This window comes from Salmo salar, chromosome ssa06, assembly GCF_905237065.1.
Source record: "Salmo salar chromosome ssa06, Ssal_v3.1, whole genome shotgun sequence".
NCBI lineage: Eukaryota > Metazoa > Chordata > Actinopteri > Salmoniformes > Salmonidae > Salmo > Salmo salar.
Genome location: NC_059447.1, coordinates 32737368 through 32764963, shown reverse-complemented (window position 1 = coordinate 32764963; position 27596 = coordinate 32737368). Strand labels below are relative to the sequence as shown.

The window sequence follows — 27596 nt, the reverse complement described above, 5'->3', positions numbered from 1 at the left end:
TCCCATAGCAGCTTTCTACATATAATTCCTCATTAGTATTGTCATTCTGTATACCTTTGCAAAGATTTGTCTTTTTTCATCGTTTCAATTTTGTTCATAATATAATGTCAATCCAAATGCATCAAGAGGAGTAGTGGCTCCCCCTTTTGGCAATCCATTTAAGGACATCCATTTAAGGACATCCATTTAAGGACATCCATTTAAGGACATCCATTTAAGGACATCCATTTTCCGTTCCCTCAAGTTTCAAGTTTTATTAGTCATATGTACAGGATACACATGGTAACAACAAAATGCTTACTTGCAGGTTCCTTCTGGACAATACAACAACAATAAGAAATAATAAAAGATAACAATAAAAACAAAAAAGTAATTGGCTCAGGAAAATCAAATAAACATTTTAGAATAAGTATAATACAGGAAAGCACAATTTATAGTCCAATATTTACACATGTATCAGAGAAAGGGGGGATTAGGGGGGAAGTGTTGAAATTGTGCAGTATTAGCAATAGTAAATGAGAGTCTGATAGCAGCAATTTGTGTGTGTGTGTGTGTGTGTGTGTGTGTGTGTGTGTGTGTGTGTGTGTGTGTGTGTGTGTGTGTGTGTGTGTGTGTGTGTGTGTGTGTGTGTGTGTGTGTGAGGTTAAGCGGGCGGGTGTTAAGAAACACGGTTTGGCGGTTCATGTTTCGGAGGACGCATGACTCGACCTTCGCCTCCCGAGCCCGTTGGGGAGTTGCAGTGATGAGACAAGATCGAAATTGGGGAGAAAAAGGGGTTAAAAAATAGAAACCCTCTCTGAGCCTCTTGGTGTCAGACCTTATGCTTTGATACCGTCTGACGGACGGTAAGGGAGTGAACAGCTCATGTCTGGGGTGTGTGGGATCCTTGACGATGCTGCTGGACTTCCTCAGGCACCGTTTCAAGTAGATGTCCTGTATGGGTGGGAACATGGCCCTTCAGACCGCCAGCAACAGAATAATATCTGAAAATGTGGGACAGTTAAACAGGTGGCATGAGTTTGTAAACCTTCTGACCACCCCTGAAAGTCAGAATAACCATGTTCCACATCATCATGGTGATGTGCCAAGTGACACTTTGCTTCTTTAAAACTTGACTAAATATGGCAAAATATTCTGGAACTGTATTAACAGTGGACTAATGAAAATAATAACAAAATATCATTTTGGAGTGAATTTTTCTTTTTAAGTGTTTAACAAACCCTGAGAGGGCTGTTTGGACAGATGGGAGCTGCCCCCATCAGGATGCCTGGAGAAACCGCAACCATCCCATTATTATCCTGCTAAAATAATGGAAAGGTTTAGTCGATCTTATATGATTTACGCTTAATGAATTTCAAAGCCATGCTATTATGTTATTAACTGATTAATTTACTTTAGTTTGTTTCTGACATGGAAAGTCAACATTTTCACACTCGCAGCAACAGCCATCGTAGAAATAGGCAATACCTTGCACATCTTTGCAATATTTACAGTATTTTCAGGACTGTAGTGTTTCAATACTTTGCAGGACGAGTCGGTTCAGTGTTCTCCTACTTACATAATGCCTTCACCACCTATTTTTGGTTCTCTCCTCTTCACAAGAATCAGTGTTATTGTTTATCCTGGAATCCGGCCAGCAACTCACAGGAATTCATTTGAAGGAGAGGAAATCAATTTCATTTTCTGCAAAGCACTCCAGAACATCCAATCCCAGCAGGTCTCTGAGTAATATAAACACATCTTTTCTCGTTTTTCAGATGCTATCAAAACAAGCATAAGGAGGGTGATTATCTTTGGGATTATTGGGTGTTTCACATCATAATGAACCTGTGAAACTTTGGAACCAGGCAAAATATATATTTTTTTTATTGATTGTGTTCCTGGTAGTACCTCCCAAACTAGAACAGTTCTCAGTAAACAGTCTCTCCTGTATATCTCGCAGAGATGAGGCGAAAACTAACACAAATCTTAATGATGATTCATTTGGAAAGACCCACCCTTTCGTAGCGTCCTCCAAGTTTGGTGCAGGGCCCCAAGCCTATCAAAAAGATTCAGAGGCTTAGGCCAGGAAAAATGTGCTTTGGAACTATTAACTCTCCATTGTATTTATTTGAATGCTTGGCTGCTCATCTTCCCTCTGGTGGCAGTATTTCAAATGGACCCATTAGAAGTTGGTTATTTTCTCTATTTTTCTGTCTAAGCCATACAACCTTATAGTAATCTCTTTTTGTGTTTTCTCAAGCCAATTAAATCAAATCAAATGTTATTTGTCACATGTGCCGAATACAACAGGTGTAATGCCTATTTACAAGACCGTAACCAACAATGCAGTTTTAAGAAAAATAAGTGTTAAGTAAAGAATCGATAAGTAAAAAATAGAGCAGCAGTAAAATAACAGTAGCAAGGCTATATACAGGGGGTACCAGTGTAACCGATGTGAAATGGCTAGTTAGTTAGCGGTGGTGCGCGCTAATAGCATTTCAATCAGTGACGTCACTCGCTCTGAGACTTGAAGTAGGGTTTCCCCTTGCGTTGCAAGGGCCGCGGCTTTTGTGGCGCGATGGGTAACGATGCTTCGGTGGGTGTCAGTTGGGGATGTGTGCAAGGGTCCCTGGTTCGAGCCCGGGTTGGGGCGAAGAGAGGGACGGAACCTACACTGTCACACCAGTACAGAGTCAATGAGCTGGGGCACAGGTTAGTCAAGGTAATTGAGGTAATATGTACATGTAGGTAGAGGTAAAGTGACTATGCATAGATAATAAACAGAGAGTAGCAGCAGCGTAAAAGAGGGGGAGGGACAAAGCAAGTAGTCTGGGTAGCCATTTGATCAGCTGTTCAGGAGTCTTATGGCTTGGGGTAGAAGCTGTTAAGAAGCCTTTTGGACCTAGACTTGCCGTGCGGTTATGACCGTAACAAACAGTGCCAATTCGAAGGATGTTATTGCTGGGGGATGTTGCCTTTACAAATCATTATTCAACCTCCACATCAGATGATAGGGCACTTTTTACTGACTACAAACCTTGATCTGTCCTGTGCAGACAGGATTTTAGAGGGTATTGCATTCATCAAATTAGGATTCAAAGAACTGTGCTATCCATCACCATATGCAAGTCCACCAAGACCAGTGGGAGCCCTAATTATACTGTACACTCATAGTTGTACATTACTCTAGTCCCAGCTCCTAACTCCAGTGGCAATGCCAATATTGATTCATTCAATAATCATCATTTTTCACCTGTGTTCATCTTGCAGAATGCCAGAGTGCTGTTTAAGATCCGTGTGGTGGCAGGATCAGCGTCCTACAGCTACCTCTCCCCCCAGGATGGACGGCCGCTCTACCACCCAGCAGTGAACAGGTGAGACAGACAGCCTCTGCAGGCCACATCCTGTAGCTAGCTAAGCGTCTGCAGGTCAGACAGTTAGGTAGTGAGATGAGAAGGTAAGGCCGCGAACAGGCGGTTCATCAAACTAAAGTGAAGCGGTAGAGGTGTTCAAACAAGTCTTCCAAGCATTTCAAGAGTAACGTGTCAAAACCACAGTTTCTTCCCTCTATATTTAGTAATGGTAGTTCTTTACTGAGATGCAGCCCATACGGTGTTGTGGATTATGTAATGTCTGTTTCTTACAGTAGTGAAATATGCAGCCATTTTGTAAGGTTCCTTTTCAGGAGAGGCTGTCTAATGGTTTACATTCTGTGGAAGCTAATTGCCATTTTAAAGGACGCTTTATTAAGGCAGAATTCCTCCAGTTGCTTAGAAATGTCCATTCATCCATTTGAATGGTTGCTGGGGGGCGTGGTGCATTTGAAGTGCATGTGTGCACAGTATTCAGAACACTTCTATTTGATGATGGTGCTACAAGACCCATTAATGTATTGATATTTCAGTAATACTACTAAATTGCTGCACCAGTGCCCCTCAAAGGTTTATGTGATTCTTTTTTTTAACCTTCAACAACACCATCAGTAAAAGCATTTAGCATTTCAATCAATAGCTTTCCCTTACTTTGGAAAATAAAGTGATAGGAAGGAAAATTATTCTTCCAGCATATAGTTTGTCTGCTACCCCACTTCGGTCCTTTGACCAGTATAGATGCATTTATCCTGTTGCTATTTTGTGGGTGTCCATAGCCAGCCTTCATCATGGGCTCGGCTGTGTAGAGTCATAATAGTAGCTGTGATGGTGGTAAATAAAAGCAGCTATAGCCTGTGGAGAGATACATGTACTGTCTCTACAGATCTGAAATCTCCAGGGCTCATACTGAGAGGCACCCCATAGCCATGAAGATCACTGTGTAATGAAATTCTGTTTGAAGTGTTCGCTTGAAGAGTTCAGCTGGCTTTGATTGACTCTCAGCCCAGAATATAATGTAGTTTACCTGAAGGACCCCCAGAGCACACTATTTATACAGTCATAGACATTGTGATAGTGAACTTACTATTCTACTCTCTGCCAAGAAAACTGTAGACAATCTTGCCAGCTGCTCTGAGAGATATTTCTGAATTCAAATACTGTATAATTGAGTCCTTTTGAGACTGGATGGATCTCTCGAGGCCATTATAAAAGCACAACTGTCACAGACGATTTGAGTCAAGAAAACACGCTTCATTGTAGTAGAGACTGAAAAATAAATTGTTTCTCTGTATTGTCCCCATTCCACCTCTTCTACTGCTCATGAATAACTAGCATTAAGGAAAATCCCCAATTAATCTGTCACAAATTGTTTAAAATCCCACCTACCATTTAAATCCTATTTATAACTGACCCAATTAGTGGAGCTGGGTTTCTGGTGGGGCTCTGTCACACCAAGAATAGCCTCATGCATTGCTTTAGCTGTTAGGGTTTGGTAAAGCACATAAAACTTGACTTTTACATAAAATCAATCTGATTCATAACATGCTTTAGGAAAGGAAAGGGAAAGGACCCCCAACATGATGATATCCAATGCTGTCCGGGTTTCAAGGGGCCTACAGTAACGTTAACACAGACTCTGAATGAAAAGCTAATGTTTAACTACTTTCTTGACCTGATGAAGATCCAACTCGGATCAAAAGGTCGTCTTTATTGTGCGTCTGATTAAATTACCATGGGAGTATACCAGAGTTGCGGTCATTCCTTTTTTCTTCAACGACTTTCTTACCATCGATTGTGCTTTAAATATATGTTGTTGTGTGAATAGTTTGTGGATATTTTGTATATTCAGCCTCTGAAAACGCACTTCTGAAAGCACTATCTAGAAATCCATGATCTGCTACTTTTTTGGAATCCCAGCATGTGGTGGATCTTTCATTCTAAGGTCATGCTGACACCTAGTGGCTGTACAGAGTCTATAAATACATGCTGCTGCACAAAGGCCCTCTCTGAAAAGGTCTCTATGCCACATTTCCAATGAGGATTTACCCTGGTGTTTCACCCAAAAGGCTCAGACTTTTCTGTTTCCATCTACGTGGGCTGGCACCTATGTCTCACGAGGCCATGGCTCTGCTCTGACTTGGAGCCATGGCAAAGCCCTGGGTACTTTTCAGCTGGCATTTACATGCTGGCTAATTCTGAACTTTAACACCTTCTCGCAAAACTACAGTATTCTTGAATGATGCAGAGCTTGATGATTCTGTTCGCAAATAAGTCTTTAGTGCCACACTCCTAATGGAAACACAACAACGCTAGAGTTTACATCAGAGGTCCCCAAACTGGTTTGGCCCGCAACCCTATTTTGATATTAACACTTTTTGTGACCCCACCATGTAAAATAAAGTGATGGAATCAAACGGCCAATATTTAGTTTTTTAATTGGGGCTATGACAATCTATTACAAATCAATCTGATAATATTTTTGACAGTAATACTTTTCTATGATCTTCTGTACAGAAAATAACAGTCATTGATGATCTTTTTCCCTGATTTAGTGGATGATCTTGTCCACTCTGTTCTAATAAGGCTTGTGGGCATTGTAGAGGGAAACAGACACACATGTGTTCCTGAGAGTCTTATCTTTCAGTGATGGGGTCATAATAATTTGTATCTTAAACTGTTTAAAGGATAGAGCCACATTTGTAGGAAGAAAACAGAAACCTGTCTGTTATTTATTGTAGCTCCCTCCAGTAACCACGAGCACAACCGTTCCTTGATTTTAACTGCCGGCTTTATTCTGCAGTTTTAGTCAGAATGATCACCTTCCGTGAGAACTATAAAGTAAATGAAAATACAGTTCAGCACACTCTTACAACCTTCTTGTCTTACGAGTGACTTATTAGCTTGGTATAACTCTGAAGTGCTTACATACATAAACAGTTTAGCTGGAGCTATAACAGTATCAGATTAAACACTTGAATAAAGGAAAAATACCTCATTGGCTGCTTATTACAGAAGGGAGGAAATCAGAACTTCACACTTAATATTCCTGGCATGAATTCACGCGTCATCCTTAATTATTATAACGTTACCATCCTAACATACACACTTCAACCTTTACGAACTACACCCGAAGACATGAAAACTTAGCTAACACAGCGCAGGATTGCCTTCACTCCAAAGGTGTGTTGCTACGATAATGATCCCCGTTACAACAGTTATTAGCCACGTAGTTCCGCTTGTCTTATCATTTCACACGTAAACAATTTTAAAAAAAACAACGACATTGACTTACAGGTTAATTGTCAGTTACATTTATTACTTATTACAACCACATCTAGCGGCTACCAGAGGTTACTGACATAACCCCAGTTCTATGAACCAAGCATGATTTTTTTCCAGAGTTTCTCTTGTGACCCCATTTTCAAATCTGAGGACCCCACATGGGGTTGCGACCCCTAGTTTTGGAAACGCTGGCGCACATTAACATAAAACATTGGTGGCCCACTGGTGAGGAGGGTAAGACTCAATGGAATAGCAGCATAACAAAATGTACATACCACCTGAATAATAGGTGGACAGTGTGCAAAGGGGATTATGCTGAAGTTTTACCTTGCTAATTTGATGACCTTTGACCCTTTTGTTCCCAGAGCTCTTAATCTCTGTGGCTCAGGAGGACCGCCCCATGTAAAGCTCATCATCGAGTGGGAACACAGAATCAAAGACTGGTCAGTCAATCTCAGTGACAGTCTATAACTTTCTAGCCCTGAATTATTGTAGACCAACTGTAATCATAAAACAGTATGTATGCTGCTGCACATGCCTTATTTTATTAACGGCTGGCAGCCTCTTTCTCTCTCTGTGTGCATGTTCCCAACTGTCTGTCTGTCTGTCTGTCTGTCTGTCTGTCTGTCTGTCTGTCTGTCTGTCTGTCTGTCTGTCTGTCTGTCTGTCTGTCTGTCTGTCTGTCTGTCTGTCTGTCTGTCTGTCTGTCTGTCTGTCTGTCTGTCTGTCTGTCTGTCTGTCTGTCTGTCTGTCTGTCTGTCTGTCTGTGTGGTCGGTCTCCTGCAGCCTGTTTGGGAACATCCAGGAGGAGGTGGTGAAGGATGCTGAGAGTGTGAGAGGCCAGCATCAGCAGCACGTCCAGCAGCACAGTTGTACCCTGGACGAGTGCTTTCAGCTCTACACTAAAGAGGAACAGGTACATTATCTCCTCCTACAGGCAGGCAACAACCACTGCTGAGTACAATCTGTTGTCTCACTATAGATTACAAGGGTGTCAAACTCATTCCACGGTGGGCCTTGTGTCTGCTGGTTTTTGTTTTTTCCTTTCAATTAAGCCCTAGATAACCAAGTGAGTTGAGTCCCTTCCTAATTAGTGACCTTAATTCATCAATCAAGTCCAAGGGAGGAGCGTAAACCCGCAGACTCTCCGCCCTCCGTGGAATGAGTTTGACATGTGTCATAGAACCTTATGTACCGAACCCACTGACTGAATGACTGACAAGGAGCAAGGAAATCCTTCCTACCTGTGATTTTAATTATATACTGTATTTTTGTTTATAGGGGAGACTTCCTCTAGTTTGAAACAGTCCTTTAAGGGAAATTCATCCAAATTGCTAATTCATTAATCGTACGCTACCTTAAAAATAAGATGCACATTTGTTATTTGGGTGAACAATCCCTTTATGGACATCATTATGGAATCCATAATGCTTCTTACAGACCCCCAGTGTTATAAGATGCAACGTCAACAATAACATCAAAGGATGTGAACGCTGTGGCATGATGCCAAGAACAAAATCTGCCTTCAGTCAAATCAATCAAGATGACCTGAGGTGGAATTAATCTTGCCAATTGGGCTTTTATTTTCCCGTCAGTGGAGTGTTGGTATTCTATTAGAGCTGTGAATGGACTGTGTTTCTGCTGGGAACTGTATGCTCTCGCTTAACTGTACCTACACCCAGATTGGTTTCTAAACTACTTATGAATCAGAATACTTCTTTCCCTTCAAATGCTTGATTGATCTTCCTGCTCCCAGTTATACTATACCACAATATATTGTTTACAGTCATGCCCCATCTCTTCATATGAAGAGGTTGTTTCAGGGAACGTTCTGAATATCCAAATCAGATCAAATGTTATTTGTCACATGCGCCGAATACAACAGTGAAATGCTTACTTACAAGCCCTTAACCAACCATGCAGTTTTAAGAAAAATACCTTTAAAAAGTAAGAAATAATAGTAACAAATAATTAAAGAGCAGCAGTAAAATAACAATAGCAAGGCTATATACAGGGGGTACCGGTACTATCAGATATCAAGGTAAGACCCAAGTAAGTGCAGACTGTGTGAAGGGGCAGGCAAACGACAGGTCAAGGCAGGCAAGGGTCGATAATAGAGAGTAGGAGCAAAGGTACAGGACGGCAGGCAGGCTCAGGGTCAGGGACAGGCAGAATTTAGTAATCCAGAGGTGGAGCAAAGGTACAGGACGGCAGGGAGGCTCAGAGTCAGGGACAGGCAGAATTTAGTAATCCAGAGGTGGAGCAAAGGTACTGGACGGCAGGCAGGCTCAGGGACAGGCAGAGTGGTCAGGCGGGCGGGTACAGGGTCAGGACAGGCAAGGGTCAAAAACCAGGAGGACGAGAAAAAGAGAGGCTGGGAAAAGACAGGAGCTGACAGGAACAAACGCTGGTAAGCTTGACAAACAAGCCCAACTGGCACAGACAGACAGAAAACACCGGTATAAATACCCAGAGGATAAATGGGGAAGATGGGCGACACCTGGAGGGGGTGGAGACAAGCACAAGGACAGGTGAAACAGATCAGGGCGTGACAGGTACAGAGTCGATGTGCGGGGGCACCGGTTAGTTGAGGTAATATGTACATGTAGGTAGAGTTATTGAAATGACTATGCATAGATAATAACAGAGAATAGCAGCAGTGTAAAGGGGGGGGGCAATGCAAATAGTCTGGGTAGACATTTGATTAGATGTTCAGGAGTCTTATGGCTTGGGGGTAGAAGCTGTTTAGAAGCCTCTTGGACCTAGACTTGGAGTTCCGGTACCGCTTGCTGTGCGGTAGCAGAGAGAACAGTCTATGACTAGGGTGGCTTTTTAGGGCCTTCCTCTGACACCGCCTGGTATAGACGTCCTGGATCGCAGGAAGCTTGGCCCCGGTGATGTACTGGGCCGTACGCACTACCCTCTGTAGTGCCTTGCGGTCGGAGGCCGAGCAGTTGATATACCATGCAGTGATGCAACCCGTCAGGATGCTCTCGATGGTGCAGCTGTAGAACCTTTTGAGGATCTGATGACCCATGCCAAATCTTTCTCCTGAGGGGGAATAGGTTTTGTCGTGCCCTCTTCACGACTGTCTTGGTGTGCTTGGACCATGTTAGTTAGGTAATAGAGGTGTACAGGAATTTCAAAGCCTGACATGTGCAATAGATGTCCAGAACATGTCCTCCTCAAGAGCCTTCTCTTAGTTTCTTCCTGAGCATTGTTTGAGTCCTATGTCTGCTTCTGATAGGAGTGAATCATTTCCCATTGCCATTCATGAGGCAAATGAATAAGCTTTCTTTAGCTCCGTTCGTGACCAGATTAGTATCCTCGACTGAACATGAAGGTCTTCTTCATGCACACTAATCAGAGGGATTTGAGTGCCAGAGTCAGTCGCCCCAGCAACAGGTTGTGAAAGTGACTGATAAATTAGGCTTCACATACTGTTCTGATGAAACAGACACGGTCTCATGCACAGAGCTATCACTGAAGACCACCGCGACCTGTATCAGAACATGTTTCATGTCTAAAACATTGTCCACCAGCTACAAACTGCTGGAAAAACAATCTTTTTGGTTATTGAAAGTATATTTCACAGCAATTTAGATGGTACAATGATTCCCTGCACTATTCAGTGCTTGCTTTCTCACATAAACTGAAATTGAGCGAACAATGTAGAATTTTTGCAACCAGGAATGAGCGATTTTCACTAAATAACACAGCCACAAAGTCAGAACAGCTGCCGCTCCGGCGGGAGAAATCAATAGGAAAAGCACACAGCCAATCACAACATTGGCGGGTAAGTAATACTGTGAAACATTATCATTCCACAATTAGCGGCAGATATATTATGAACATTTTCTGAAATTACAATACAAAAATGTAAAACAATCCAATGTAGCACCTTTAGAGAGTGTTATGAAATGATTTCAGTGGGTTGATTGAGGGACAAGATTTCATATTTCTTTTACATGGATGAATACTCTCTCTCTGTCTCTCTCTCTCTGTCTCTCTCTCTCTCTGTCTCTCTCTCTCTCTCTCTCTCTCTCTCTCTCTCTCTCTCTCTCTCTCTCTCTGCCAGCTGGCCCCAGACGATGCATGGAAATGTCCCCACTGTAAGCAGCTGCAGCAAGGCATGGTGAAGATGAGCCTGTGGACGCTGCCTGACATCCTCATCCTCCACCTCAAGCGCTTCCGGCAGGTGGGCGAGCGCCGCAACAAGCTGGCCACGCTGGTGCGCTTCCCCCTGGACGGCCTAGATATGGCGCCCCATGTGGTGAAGAGGAGTCAGAGCACTCGGCTGCCCCCCCACGGTCCTCTGCCCCCCCACGGTCCTCTGCTCCCTGGCCCCCTGCACCCGGCCTGGAAACAGCCCTGCCCACCCGACGTGGCCCCTCCAGACTTCCTATATGACCTCTATGCCGTGTGTAACCACCACGGAGGCATGCACGGGGGACATTACACAGGTTTGTATGGAGGGACTGTCTGGCTGTCATATTCGCATCCTGTAAATGCTCTATGAAATATCAGTATGTTCAGTATGTATGGAAGTACACACTGTTGTGCATGTCTGAACAGGTGTCTGTGTCTCTGCAGCGTTCTGCAGGAACTCATTGGACGCCCAGTGGTATGGGTATGATGACAGCAGTGCAGAGCCAGTCACAGAGGGGGAGGTGTGCACACGGGGAGCCTACATCCTCTTCTACCAGAGACGCAACACCATCCCTCCATGGTCAGCCAGCTCCTCTCTCAGAGGTGAGCCGTGTTGACAAGTCCTTTAATTAAGCCACAGTCTGCAATATGTCCTGCAGTTCTATTGTGTCATTTCAATAGATGATATATACCAATTGGTTCTGGAAGAATACTGACCTTTAGAGGTCTTCAGTTGAAAGTAAGTCCATGTAATGGAAATAAGGCTTCTGAAATCCATTATTGGTGAAATGATGGCTTTCATCACCCAATAATGAATGGCACTTCAATGACAGTATGCAGACATTTTTTCGAATTTAAAGCATTAATGTTGAAATCAAAAGAGTATATGATTGGCAGTGTGTAATAACCTTGTCCATCATAGGATTGAGGTACAGTAAAGGCGTCTGCATACTAGGTTTGGTTTGCTCCTAGCAGAACTCGGATAGGCAAAGTGAACGTCTGTGCATTGCATACTCCCTTAAAAGACTTTCGCTTGAAAAACGAGAAAAAAGCGGCAATAGTACTGTTTGTCCCTCTTGAGACGCCGTAGCCAATATACACTTCCTCAAAATAGTCAGAATTAATGTAAGATAACTCAAGAAATCTGTCATTCATTTTGATGTTTTTGCCGAGGAGATCTTAGTTGTGCATTTTTACATCTAACTAAGATCTTTGGTGCACTATTTCACAATGAAAAGTTTATTGAAGAATCCCTACTGTTGACCAATCACCGACGAAGGGGCGTAGACTTCGGCTACCAAACTAACAACAACTAACAAAATGTTGTCATAATATATGCACAAACTCTTCCAAAATGTTTCGCCTACTGTCTACTAGGAAAAAGAGACAGGTTTGTATGTATTAGCTGTGTTGAGTCCAGTAGAAGGCACTTTGCTCTGTATAACAGTGTTCTTCTATTTCTGCAGGCTCCACCAGCTCCTCCACGTCAGACCACTGGCTGATCCGTCTGACGCGGGACTGTAAGAGGGGCAGCCTGTTCTCTGGGGGGTCCACGTCTGGCCCTCCTGGCCCCACACCAACCCCCGAATCCCCAGAGCTCCCTGTGTTCGAGGACGAGCCTCTCAAAACAGAGACAGGTGAGTAGCCCATTGGGACACCATTTAAATAAATTAAAACACTATGGCTCGCTGTGTCTGATTGGTCTGAAGTTCTGGTTGTTACTCAAAGAGGATTATCTCTTTGAGATAATTACATCATTAAAAAGCAGATGATTATGTAGATAAGTCGATCAATGAACCATTATAAAAGAGGAGGAATATGAGGAAAAGTCCTAACTGTGTTTGTTTTTCTTCTGGGTCCAGATGGGTTTGAGAATAAGCCATTTGTCCGAGGCACTCAGGGCAGGAGCGTGAGCATGAGGTCACCCACTAAGACCAAGGACACCCTGAGCAAAGTGCTGCCCCTGCGCTGGTCCTTTGGTTCCAAGGACCGCCCCAAACCCTCCGCCCCCAGGCGAGGGGAGCTGGTGGAGTACCTGGAGTCAGGGCGCAGGCCACGGTGCACCAAGGACCCCATCATCACCCTAGTGGCCACCCCGCCCCAGGGCGGGCACAGGGACCTGGGCAGCTCCCCCAGTGGGAGCAGCCTGAGTTGCATGGACAGGACCAACTCTGAGGCCTGCAACTCCCCAAGAGTACCAGAGGGCCAGAGCAGGCCTGCCGTAGAGAGGAGCTCAAGCCTGGGGCTCAGTATTATCACTAAAGCCAGGGATGACAGCTCACTGGGCCGGAGGTCCTCTAAGAGGTTCAGGCAGGACCAGGGCAGGATCCTGGACCCTCACCCCCATAGAGGCTCCACTGATGGGGTCCACATCAGTCACAGTGCCCCCCCAAGTAGGGACTCCACACTGAAGAGGCCCAAGGCCCAAGCAGGGCTGACCTCCAGGGTAGGGGTGCTGCAGGCTGGTCTACAGCCTGAGGAGAGGAAGGGGATGAGGGGTCAGGAGGTAAGGAGCCACGACAGCCTCTTGTCCTTTTTCAAATCAGGCTTCCTGAAGAAAGACGCTCAGAGTACACCTAGCAAGGGGGAGGAGGTCCGGGCCAATGGCCACGGACGAGCCAGCAAGGTGGCAAACGGTAGTTCGTCTAAACTCTCCCTCTCCAATGGGACCCTGAACGGCGTAGCGCTGGAGGAAAAGAGGGCCAACGGCGCCCCTAGAGGTGACTGCCGTCACAGCAAAGGGCAGCTTGTCAACGGGAGGACAGAGAGTAACAGCTCTGCTGCGGACATCAAGCGTGCCCACAGCTCCAGTAACATCCAGACTAAACTGGACTTGACCCTGCGCAGGTGTGCCTCTCTGCAGAGGAACGGGCAGGTAGCTCCCCCGGCCCTCCGCAGCAGCCTGGCCACAGACAAGCCCAGCTATGCCACACTGCAGCGGGCACGCTACAGCACCACCTCCCTGGGCAGGCAGCAGAGACCCGTCCCCGAGTCCTGCTTCTGACTTCCTCCGCACCGCTAGGCTAACTGGCTGCTGCCACAGCAGTAGAGTTATCTGGCGTGTGTGTCTCCTTATTTAGAGTTTGTGCCAATGCTACTGCCAGGGTTAGCATGTTAGTGTGAGCTGAGCAGTCTGGCCACCACTGCTAGAGCAGAGGAATAGTCACGGTGTTACTATAAGACAGGTTGTTAGGGGAGGCTTTGCCAACAGCTGAGATCAGTAATGCAGTGCGTAACAGTTAACTGTCTGTCATAGTCTTCTGTTTAATGTAAGTGCCTCTGTGACAGTTCAGAATGATTGTTTGTTGAACACTGGAACCACGCTATTGATTGACACACATCACATCCAGACGGTCACCAGGTCTCTGTAGTATAGCCAGCAGAGCTGTTGTTTCTGAAGGGCATCATGTACCCTCTGTTAACACTGATGTTTATTGACGTATTGTCTTTGTGTGTAAGTGAATCTATGCAGACTGTGTACAATGGAGAGGTACAACTGCTGTATTGTGATCATATTTATTCCACAGACATGTCAAGCATCTTTCTTGGTTGTATGCTGTCCTTGATTTTCTATTGATGTAGCCATGGAGGAATATCCTGCACCAAAGGATTCAATTAAATGATTGTCTGTCTGTGCTTCCACTGCAAACTGTTTGCTGGGACCTCATACACTTATGTTTTTGTTAATATTCATCATGTATCATCCACTGTCAGTGGCAACTGGCATCTGAAAGGAACAAGTACTGTAATAACCTGGCTGTTACACACCTGTTACTGACTACCGTACTGTAACGACGGTGTGTGATTGGAGGAGAAGTAAGGGTAGAGGAATGAAATGGCGATTTATGTTCATAATTAACATGATTGAAATACTGGGTTGAAAACAGGGTAGTTGGCACACCATGTACTCCAGCACAGTGATGGTCTTGTATACACAATAGATTTAATGGATCTTGAACCAAAGTTTGTGTCAATCAGAACATTCATCAGGACCCAGATAAAGGTCTAGATAATCTAGTTTAAGATTCATTGTGGCGCATACAAGAATACCAGACAGTATCTTGGACTTTCTATTTTACATCTAAATGGGAAAAAAATAATTACAAAGAGTCACTTGAGAGTTTTGTACATTGACTTGTGTGAACTTAGATGGGTCCTATTATGTGATGGTGAACTGTTATGGAACCTCCTCACACCTGTGGTTTAGGTAAGCCCCTTATAGAGCAGCAGGGACAAAGCTTTTAATGTCACTCCCTGTATCGCCCCACTGCTGAGCTCCAGAGAAAGTTACTGCCTGTGTTTCACAATAACTCACCAGGGGGGATTAAACCTGCTCCCCTGTTGCCATGGCAAACTCCCTTAAAGATACCAACTGTGAAGGTGCTGCTGACTGATGTACTCTGCAGAGGGGCAGGGATGTCTTGATTTTCATCATTTTCAACCCAAAACATCTCTTGCCTAAGGTTCCAATATACAGTACATGACGACCTATTACATTACATGAAGATCATTTAGTAATTTTTCCTATAGAGTGCTGTAATGCATTTTAATTGTCAGCCATAGGGTACATGCCAATTCAGATATATGCACATTCTGTGTATGTTCTAGTCAGTGCAGATTTCCCAGCAACCATGGATGGAAACGTATGATGTGTGTTTTATGTTAGGAGGGTGTAGAGCACATGTGTTTGAGCTTTCATCAACTGTATATGGACATATGTAGTAGTAGTACAGATAATACCAACACAATAGCATACAGTGCTTCTGTAAAGGGAAAAACACTATTAGAGTAAATGTATTTATCTATTAGATTTCTGAGTTACTTAATTACTAGGCCCATCGCTCCATGAGAAGCATAGGCCATCAACTGGCCATCAACTGAATTGACTTCATGTATCTGAAATTATCTAGAATTTAAACCCAATGAAATTATACAATCATTTACTATTCTCCTAAACTATAATGTTAATGTGTAGGACATATACTGTATGATTGTGTTAGCAGACATACAGTAGTAGCTATGCAATATACTGGACCATAAGGGTTGCCCCATATGCATCATCATAACTTCTTCTAATGGGGATTGGTTGATGACACTACACCATCAATCATCATGACAAATTGGTTGATGACACTACACCATCAACATTGGCTGATGACACTACACCATCAACATTGGTTGATGACACTTCACCATCAACATTGGTTGATGACACTACACCATCAATCATCATGACAAATTGGCTGATGACACTACACCATCAACCATCATGACAAATTGGTTGATGACACTACACCATCAATCATCATGACAAATTGGCTGATGACACTACACCATCAATCATCATGACAAATTGGTTGATGACACTACACCATCAATCATCATGACAAATTGGCTGATGACACTACACCATCAATCATCATGACAAATTGGTTGATGACACTACACCATCAATCATCATGACAAATTGGCTGATGACACTACACCATCAATCATCATGACAAATTGGCTGATGACACTACACCATCAATCATCATGACAAATTGGTTGATGACACTACACCATCAATCATCATGACAAATTGGTTGATGACACTACACCATCAATCATCATGACAAATTGGTTGATGACACTACACCATCAATCATCATGACAAATTGGTTGATGACACTACACCATCAATCATCATGACACCACATTGGTTGATGACACTACACCATCAATCATCATGACAAATTGGCTGATGACACTACACCATCAACCATCATGACAAATTGGTTGATGACACTACACCATCAATCATCATGACAAATTGGCTGATGACACTACACCATCAATCATCATGACAAATTGGTTGATGACACTACACCATCAATCATCATGACAAATTGGTTGATGACACTACACCATCAATCATCATGACAAATTGGTTGATGACACTACACCATCAATCATCATGACAAATTGGTTGATGACACTACACCATCAATCATCATGACAAATTGGTTGATGACACTACACCATCAATCATCATGACAAATTGGTTGATGACACTACACCATCAATCATCATGACAAATTGGTTGATGACACTACACCATCAATCATCATGACAAATTGGTTGATGACACTACACCATCAATCATCATGACAAATTGGTTGATGACACTACACCATCAATCATCATGACAAATTGGTTGATGACACTACACCATCAATCATCATGACAAATTGGTTGATGACACTACACCATCAATCATCATGACAAATTGGTTGATGACACTACACCATCAATCATCATGACAAATTGGTTGATGACACTACACCATCAATCATCATGACAAATTGGTTGATGACACTACACCATCAATCATCATGACAAATTGGTTGATGACACTACACCATCAATCATCATGACAAATTGGTTGATGACACTACACCATCAATCATCATGACAAATTGGTTGATGACACTACACCATCAATCATCATGACAAATTGGTTGATGACACTACACCATCAATCATCATGACAAATTGGTTGATGACACTACACCATCAATCATCATGACAAATTGGTTGATGACACTACACCATCAATCATCATGACAAATTGGTTGATGACACTACACCATCAATCATCATGACAAATTGGTTGATGACACTACACCATCAATCATCATGACAAATTGGTTGATGACACTACACCATCAATCATCATGACAAATTGGTTGATGACACTACACCATCAATCATCATGACAAATTGGTTGATGACACTACACCATCAATCATCATGACAAATTGGTTGATGACACTACACCATCAATCATCATGACAAATTGGTTGATGACACTACACCATCAATCATCATGACAAATTGGTTGATGACACTACACCATCAATCATCATGACAAATTGGTTGATGACACTACACCATCAATCATCATGACAAATTGGTTGATGACACTACACCATCAATCATCATGACAAATTGGTTGATGACACTACACCATCAATCATCATGACAAATTGGTTGATGACACTACACCATCAATCATCATGACAAATTGGTTGATGACACTACACCATCAATCATCATGACAAATTGGTTGATGACACTACACCATCAATCATCATGACAAATTGGTTGATGACACTACACCATCAATCATCATGACAAATTGGTTGATGACACTACACCATCAATCATCATGACAAATTGGTTGATGACACTACACCATCAATCATCATGACAAATTGGTTGATGACACTACACCATCAATCATCATGACAAATTGGTTGATGACACTACACCATCAATCATCATGACAAATTGGTTGATGACACTACACCATCAATCATCATGACAAATTGGTTGATGACACTACACCATCAATCATCATGACAAATTGGTTGATGACACTACACCATCAATCATCATGACAAATTGGTTGATGACACTACACCATCAATCATCATGACAAATTGGTTGATGACACTACACCATCAATCATCATGACAAATTGGTTGATGACACTACACCATCAATCATCATGACAAATTGGTTGATGACACTACACCATCAATCATCATGACAAATTGGTTGATGACACTACACCATCAATCATCATGACAAATTGGTTGATGACACTAGCTCAAATGTTATGCCTTTTTTTTTATTATTCACTTGTTCTCATCAATTTTGTTTCTGCAACCTTATTTAACTTTTCTGTATCATTTTGTTTACCAAAACGAGCACTTGTTTTGGAAGTGACCCTAAATGAAGGATGCTTTCCTTGCGAGGGCATGGGTTGAGTATATTTTATATGCAACTTTTGTAAAAGTCTACATTTTATACCTGATTTGTAATTATGTAAATGAAGGCTCCAGATGATCAAATCAGATAATGTATGCTTCTGATCAGAGAGCAACGTCAGGATAAAGCACAAGTGGACTTGAATTGTGAACTTAACATATATATTGTATCTGCCTCTAATATCTGCTTATTACCATACTGGAATTTATTTGAATTGCAAATTAAACACAGCTTTTCTCACAACTACTCTCTTTATTATATCATAATACAAACAAGGAGATATTCAATTGCATGTGTCATTGTATCTGTCTAAGTTGGACTTTGAACTGCCTCAGGTTCTGCTCATTTCCATACCACATCATACCAGCTGAACTTACAAAACCAAGGTGTAGAGAACAACTGATTAACAAAAGTTGATATATTGTGGAGAAAAAATTGTATTCCAAATTTTTCTTAAATTCATCAGCCAGTGTGTCATACATGTTTTGTTGATATTGGGAGAGCACATTCCAAATAGTTCTCTTGCTATGTGAGCTGTGCTCTTAGGGAAATGTATGCCTTTCCTACACACACCTTTCCTACCCACTTCTCAGTAGTTGGTATTCAGACTTACCTTATGCAGGTATGTAACAGGCTTTACAGGCGTGGCTAACAGAATTCCATGTGGAGGTTTCATTCAATAGGGTTTTCAGTACATTTATCTAAAGCCATCCCTTTAATTTGTGTGTACCTTTAATTTGAGTTTTCTCTACAGACACATTAGAATATATGGAGAGAACGGTTCAGAATATTAGGGATCAATGAAAGAAAGTAATTTAAATTACAGGTTATGATTATGATTTTTCAACGCCGATACGATTATTGGAGGACCAAAAAAAGCCGATACCAATTAATCGGCCGATTAATATATATATATATATATATATATACATTTGTAATAATGACAATTACAACACTACTGAATGAACAATGAACACTTTTATTTTAACTTAATATAATACATAAATAAAATCTATTTAGTCTCAAATAAATAATGAAACATGCTCAATTTGGTTTAAATAATGCAAAAACACAGTGTTGGAGAAGAAAGTAAAAGTGCAATATGTGCCATGTAAAAAGCCAATGTAAGGTTTATTTTTCTCCACTTCCTGTCTGACTGATGTGCCCAAAGTAAACTGCCTGTTACTCAGGCCCAAAAGCCAGGATATGGATAAAAAACACTTTGAAGTTTGCAGAAATGTTAAAATAATGTATGAGACTATAACACAAGTGATATGGTAGGAGAAAATCCAAAGAAAAAACAACCAGGAATTATTATTTTTGAGAGCCCATGCTCTTTCAATGGAAAGATATGATTCCTATGCAATTCCAGCTCCCAGATTGCAATTCCTATGGCTTCCACTAGATGTCAACAGTCTTTAATCAAGGTTTCAGGCTTGTTTCTTCCCAAACGAGGAAGAATTTAGAGTTTTGGTACAGGGAGTCAGAGTTGGAAACTCAAATCGATGGCGCCAACTTAACAGACTTTTTGGGATATAAAGAAGGATTTTATCTAACAAAATGACCATGCATGTTGTAGCTGGGACCCTTGGGATTGCAAATCAGAGGAAGATTTTCAAAAGTAAGTGAATATTTAATCGCTATTTGTGATTTTACGAAGCCTGTGCTGGTTGAAAAATATTTTGATGTGGGGTGCCGTCCTCAAACAATCGCATGGCATGCTTTCGCTGTAAAGCCTATTGTAAATCGGACAATGCAGTTAGATTAACAAGAATTTAAGTGTTTAACCTATATAAGACACTTGTATGTACCTAGATGTTTAATATCCATAATTTTAATGATTATTTATTTGAATTGCGCACCCTCCAATTTCACCGGAAGTTTTTGACAGGTGTCCCGCTGACGGGACGCCTAGCCCTAAGAAGTTTTAAGTTCCTTGCTCAGAACATATGAAAGGTGATGGTTCAAAATTCCCAGTTCTTCCATATTCCCAGTTAAGAAGTTTAAGGTTGTAGTTATTATAGGAATTTTGACGTGTCGACTATTTCTCTCTATACCATTTGTATTTCATATACCTTTGACTATTGGATGTTCTAATAGGCACTTTAGTATTGCCAGCCTAATCTCAGGAGTTGATAGGCTTGAAGTCATAAACAGCGCTGTGAATCAAGCATTGCTAAGAGTTGCTGGCAAACGCAGTAAAGTTTGAATGAATGCTTACGAGCCTGCTGCTGCCTACCACCGCTCAGTCAGACTGCTCTATCAAATATCAAATCATAGACTTAATTATAATATAATAAACACAGAAATACGAGCCTTTGGTCATTAATATGGTCAAATCTGGAAACTATCATTTCGAAAACAAAACGTTTATTCTTTAAGTGAAATACGGAACCGTTCCGTATTTTATCAAACGGGTGGCAACCCTAAGTCTAAATATTGCTGTTAAATTGCACAACTATCAATGTTATGACATAATTATGTCAAATTCTGGCAAATTAGTTTGCAATGAGCCAGGCTGTGTCAGAGTGTGCGCAACTGGTCGAAGGAAGTCAGGTGCAGGAGAGCAGAGATGAGTGAACAGGCACACTTTATTTAGACAGAGGAAAACAGCCGGACGCAACTGCGTCACCACACTCCGGCCCAAGGAAAAAAGCGATATCGCACAAATTACACAAATAGGTACAAATAACAAAACCGCGGGTTACAACAATACCCGGCGCAAAACCAGCCCGTAGCGTCACACACGTAATGAACAAACAATACCACACACAGACATAGGGGGAACAGAGGATAATATACACGTAGAGTAATGAGAGGATGTAAACCAGGTGTGCGGGAAAACAAGACAAAACAAATGGAAAATGAAAGGTGGAGCGGCGATGGCTAGAAGACCGGTGACGTCGACCGCCGTACGCCGCCCGAACAAGGAGAGGGACCGACTTCGGTGGGAGTCGTGACAGGCTGCCCAAACTGTTGCATATACCCTGACTCTGCATGCAATGAACACAAGAGAAGTGACACAATTTCCCAAGTTAATTTCTTTAAACTAAATATGCAGGTTTAAAAAAAAATCCTTCTGTGTATTGATTTTAAGAAAGGCATTGATATTTATGGTTTGCACATTCCTGCAACGATTGTGCTTATTTCGCGAATGTGCTTTTGTTAAATCATCCCCCGTTTGGCAAAGTAGGCTGTGATTCGATGATGGCACCGCACTGATTAAATGCAATGCAGGACAAGCTAGTTAACATCATCAACCATGCGTAGTTAACTAGTGATTATGTGAAGATTGATTGTTTTTTATAAGATGCATTTAATGCTAGCTAGCAACTTACCTTGGCTTCTTGCTGCACTCGCGTAACTGGTGGTCAGCCTGCCACACAGTTTCCTCGTGGAATGCAATGTAATCGGCGCCCAAAAATGCAGATTACCGATTGTTATGAAAACTTAAATCGGCCCTAATTAATCGGTCGACCTCGAATATGTGTGTATTTAAATGAATCTCCTTTTCAGCACTAATTGGTAGATTTAAAAATACTGTGATGTTGTATATTATTTAGGGTTAGGAAAGTATTTATGAATATAAAAAAAACGTTTTGGAGAGCCTTTAAGCACTAAATATATTGGTGAATAAAACATACAGTGGTTTGATTCATTCTGAAAGTTACCATATTCAATATTGTTCCATTAAATATTGGAAGGTGAGAAAAGTATAGAATAGGGGTTGAACAGTATTCTTATAAATCTATCCTAATAATCTTCATTAATCATAAATGTGATTACAACGGTCCAGTTGTTGTGAACCATGCTCCAGGATCCAGGTTTAAACTGCCACGTATGGTTCATAATGACTCAAATAGGCTACATGTCCCAAATGATTACACAACTTGTAATACGTTAACCTAATATGATTCACTATTGCTATCGATACTCAGGAACAACCACACATGACAGAGGAAAGAAAGGTAAACTAACAATGTAATGGAATAATAGTGGCTAATATTTAACACAATACGAATTGTAAAAAATAAATATAGTGAAAAGTCTGGGCATATAATTAAAACATTATAGAAATCATAAATCAACTTGGTAGGTTTGCCGCTATACTACCATTTGTGCATGGCTACAGAAGCCTGTAGATTGGGTCTCCAAGTTTCATCCCTTGGAATTAAATTCTGCGTAATGGAATAAACATTTCATAAATCTCACTGTGGGAAAGTTGATATGTTGATATGCTTCAGTTTGCTGCCATATGACTGATTTCACAATTGTCTCCAGCGAACATATGGTAAAATACAGTAGATCTAAAACAATTGTCATTTATATTTACAATCCCCTTATCCAAACGGCTTACTAATTTATCCGACCTAGCTCTTATCAATAGATCTTATCAATTTGTAAATTACAGTGCATGGAAAATAGTGGTATTTACAGTCCATTCGGAAAGTATTGAGACTCCTTGACTTTTTCCACATTTTGTTATGTTACAGCCTTATTCTAAAATTGAATCAATTATTAATGACAAAGCGAAAACAGGTTCTTAGAAATGTTTACAGAAATACCTTATGAAAACAGAAATACCTTATTTACATATGTATTCAGACCCTTTGCTATGAGACTCAAAATTGAGCTCAGGTGCATCAAATCAAAATCAAATCAAATCAAATGTATTTATATAGCCCTTCGTACATCAGCTGATATCTCAAAGTGCTGTACAGAAACCCAGCCTAAAACCCCAAACAGCAAGCAATGCATGTGAAAGAAGCACGTGCATCCTGTTTCCATTGATCATTCTTGAGATGTTTCTACAACTTGATTGGAGTCCACCTGTGTTAAATTCAAATGATTGGACATGATTTGGAAAGGCACACACCTGTCTATATAAGGTCCCATGGTTAACAATGCAAGCCAGAGCAAAAACCAAGCCATGAGGTCGAAGGAATTGTCCGTAGAGCTCCGAGACAGGATTTTGTTGAGGCACAGATCTGGGAAAGGTTACCAAAAAAATTCTGCAGCATTGAAGGTCCCCAAGAACACAGTGGCCTCCATCATTCTTAAATGGAAGAAGTTTGGAACCAACAAGACTCTTCCTCGAGCTGGCCGCCCGGCCAAACTCAGCAAACGGGGAGAAGGGCCTTGGTCTGGGAGGTGACCAAGAACCCGATGGTCACTCTGACAGAGCTCCAGAGTTCCAATGTGGAGATGGGAGAACCTTTCAGAAGGAGAACCATCTCTGCAGCACTCTACCAATCAGGCCTTTATGGTAGAGTGGCCGGATGGAAAACACTCCTTAGTAAAAGGAACATGACAACCCGCTCGGAGTTTGCCAAAAGGCACCTAAATGACTCTCAGACCATGAGAAACTGTCACGTCCTGACCATAGTAAGAGGTTATTTTCTATAGTAGAGTAGGTCAGGGCGTGACAGGGGGTGTTTTGTGTTTTTCTATGTTTTCTATTTCTATGTTTAAGTTCTAGTTTTTCTATTTCTATGTTGGGGTTGTTTGGGTTGATCTCCAATTGGAGGCAGCTGGTCCTCGTTACCTCTGATTGGAGATCATATTTAAGTAGGGTTTTTTTCTTCCTGTTTTTGTGGGTTATTATCGTTTGAGTAGTGTTTGTTTCTCTCTGCGTCACGGTTTGTTGTTTTTGTAAATTCTGTTATTTTGTGTATTGCAAAAGTTTCATGGATTTAATCAAATGTGGAACTACAACCACGCTGCACTTTGGTCCGATCCTTTCGACAGCCGTGACAGAAACAAGATTCTCTGGTGTGATGGAACCAAGATTGAACTCTTTGGCCTGAATGCCAAGCGTCACCTCTGGAGGAAACCTGGCACCATCCCTATGTGAAGCATGGTGGTGGAAGTATCATGCTGTGGAGATGTTTTTCAGTAGCAGGGACTGGGAGACTTGTCAGGATCGAGGGAAAGATGAACGGAGCAAAGTACAGCGAGATCCTTGATGAAAACCTGCTCCAGAGAGCTCAGGACCTCAGACTGGGGCGAAGGTTCACCTTCCAACAGGACAATGACCCTAAGCACACACCCAAGACAATGCAGGAGTGTGTCGTGAGTTAACTTTCATTAATCTGAAGACTGTTATTTATTTAATCCACTAACTATGTTTAATTGTTACCCTATTAAATGAATCATGTAAAAATTACCTCATAAGGATTTCGGGCACCACGGAAGAGATTGTTTAAAGAGTTACCATCTCCCAAATTAAACTCTATAAGGTATATATCTATTACATCGATAAACAGTCATCTTATTAATCATTACCTCTTATCAAGTCATCATTTTAAACAATCGTAACCTCATGCATCTGCAAAAATGATTCCCTACTACACAAATTGGTTAAATTATTTATTTACTAGCTAATTAAATAATAGCACAGAATAAACATACACACTTACTACATGAGACAAAGGTCCCTAGCGGACTGACACAATATGGCTTTTGACACAGTGACATGGAGAGAGAGAGAAAAAAAAATACACTTATCGTCGATACAATTTAGAACTATTTTCACAGTAATCATATAGTTTGCACACAAACCGCCGCCCGTTTGGAATAAGAAATGATGAATGTATTTACGTGTGAGTGCTTTGATCGCCATTTATCTCTTTCGGAACCAGGCCTTCTTAGGAAGGATGTGGGTTGGCCTTTCAGCGGCACGCTTGTAAGGCTCTGATTGTCCAAAAGGGTCCGGACCCATCTCTTCTACTGTGTTCACTCTGGAAGATAGCCTGCCGTGTTGACGGTTCCCAAAAGTGATGATGGTTGGAGAATACGGCGTTTGAGACTCGTAGTAGGATGAGATGATTTGAAGAGTAGTGGAATGGTCCCACTTAGATTCACTTTTCTCGATATCTGACTTAGGACAGCTAATCAGCCAGACCAGTGATTGCCTGGCAGGTGAGCTTCTCGCCTACACCTCGTGTTGATTATTCAGGATTCAGACCACTTTACATGCATAGCTGCAATCTGGCAATGTTCTGGTCTAAAGGAAGGTGAGTTTATTACTTCATGTCACGCATGCTCCTGCTCCTCCCCTCCGGCGTACGACATCGCCAGAATACTAACCACCGGTCCTGGGATTCATGATTACGCACACCTGGCACTCATCATTTCGCGCACCTGTTCATCATTATGATTCACACTTGGACTCCATTACCTTCATTATTTCCTTCCCTTTATATCTCACTCTCCCATGTTCACTCACCAGTTGGTATTGTTTTGTGTATCGGCTTACTGCCTTATGTTAGTGCCGTTTAGCTCCTGCCTCACGTTTCCTGGTCTAATGTTAATCTCTGTTGGCAATCCTTTTATGCACTCTGGCCAAAGGGGACAGTTCTGTCAGTCTGACACGCTCTCTGACCTCACTCGGTGCATGGCTACTTACTGTGCAAGGGTATATGATTGCAAGTTATCTGTTATGACTAATTAAAATCACATTCACATCTTAGCAAAAATACTTTCATCATTTTTCATATTATATGCAAAACGTATTGGATGTAAACTTGACAGATAAAGGGGATATACAGTCAAGGAAAAAAGTATTTGATCCCCTGCTGATTTTGTACGTTTGCCCACTGACAAAGAAATGATCAGTCTATAATTTTAATGGTAGGTTTATTTGAACAGTGAGAGACAGAATAACAACAAAAAAATCCAGAAAAACGCATATCAAAAATGTTATAAAATGATTTGCATTTTAATGAGGGAAATAAGTATTTGACCCCTCTGCAAAACATGACTTAGTACTTGGTGGCAAAACCCTTGTTGGCAATCACAGAGGTCAGACGTTTCTTGTAGTTGGCCACCAGGTTTGCACACATCTCAGGAGGGATTTTGTCCCACTCCTCTTTGCAGATCTTCTCCAAGTCATTAAGGTTTCGAGGCTGACGTTTGTCAACTCCAACCTTCAGCTCCCTCCACAGATTTTCTATGGGATTAAGGTCTGGAGACTAGCTAGGCCACTCCAGGACCTTAATGTGCTTCTTCTTGAGCCACTCCTTTGTTGCTTTGGCTGTGTGTTTTGGGTCATTGTCATGCTGGAATACCCATTCACGACCCATTTTCAATGCTCTGGCTGAGGGAAGGAGGTTCTCACCCAAGATTTGACGGTACATGGCCCCGCCCATCGTCCCTTTGATGCGGTGAAGTTATCCTGTCCCTTTAGCAGAAAAACACCCCAAAAGCATAATGTTTCCACCTCCATGTTTGACCGTGGAGATGGTGTTCTTGGGGTCATAGGCAGCATGCCTCCTCCTCCAAACACAGCGAGTTGAGTTGATGCCAAAGAGCTCCATTTTGGTCTCATCTGACCACAACACTTTCACCCAGTTGTCCTCTGAATCATTCAGATGTTCATTGGCAAACTTCAGACGGGCATGTATATGTGCTTTCTTGAGCAGGGGGACCTTGCGGGCGCTGCAGGATTTCAGTCCTTCACGGCGTAGTGTGTTACCAATTGTTTTCTTGGTGACTATGGTCCCAGCTGCCTTGAGATCATTGACAAGATCCTCCCGTGTAGTTCTGGGCAGATTCCTCACCGTTCTCATGATCATTGCAACTCCACGAGGTGAGATCTTGCATGGAGCCTCACGCCGAGGGAGATTGACAGCTCTTTTGTGTTACTTCCATTTGCGAATAATCGCACCAACTGTTGTCACCTTCTCACCAAGCTGCTTGGCGATGGTCTTGTAGCCCATTCCAGCCTTGTGTAGGTCTACAATCTTGTCCCTGACATCCTTGGAGAGCTCTTTGGTCTTGGCCATGGTGGAGAGTTTGGAATCTGATTGATTGATTGCTTCTGTGGACAGGTGTCTTTTATACAGGTAACAAACTGAGATTAGGAGCACTCCCTTTAAGAGTGTGCTCCTAATCTCAGCTCGTTACCTGTATAAAAGACACCTGGGAGCCAGAAATCTTTCTGATTGAGAGGGGGTCAAATACTTATTTCCCTCATTAAAATGCAAATCAATTTAT

General features: G+C 42.0%; 1 protein-coding gene across 1 annotated transcript in view; it reads left to right on the top strand.

Annotated features, from left to right (window-relative positions):
• Window positions 1-15903, top strand: part of LOC106607063 (ubiquitin carboxyl-terminal hydrolase 43) — an 86719-nt gene extending 70816 nt beyond the window's left edge. The window contains exons 9-15 of the mRNA XM_045720322.1: window positions 3253-3356; window positions 7001-7078; window positions 7422-7551; window positions 10714-11098; window positions 11229-11387; window positions 12251-12421; window positions 12647-15903. Coding sequence (XP_045576278.1) covers window positions 3253-3356; window positions 7001-7078; window positions 7422-7551; window positions 10714-11098; window positions 11229-11387; window positions 12251-12421; window positions 12647-13788 — 2169 coding nt within the window. The 3' untranslated portion in view covers window positions 13789-15903. The remainder of the gene's footprint in view (window positions 1-3252; window positions 3357-7000; window positions 7079-7421; window positions 7552-10713; window positions 11099-11228; window positions 11388-12250; window positions 12422-12646) is intronic.
• Window positions 15904-27596: the final 11693 nt, after the last annotated feature.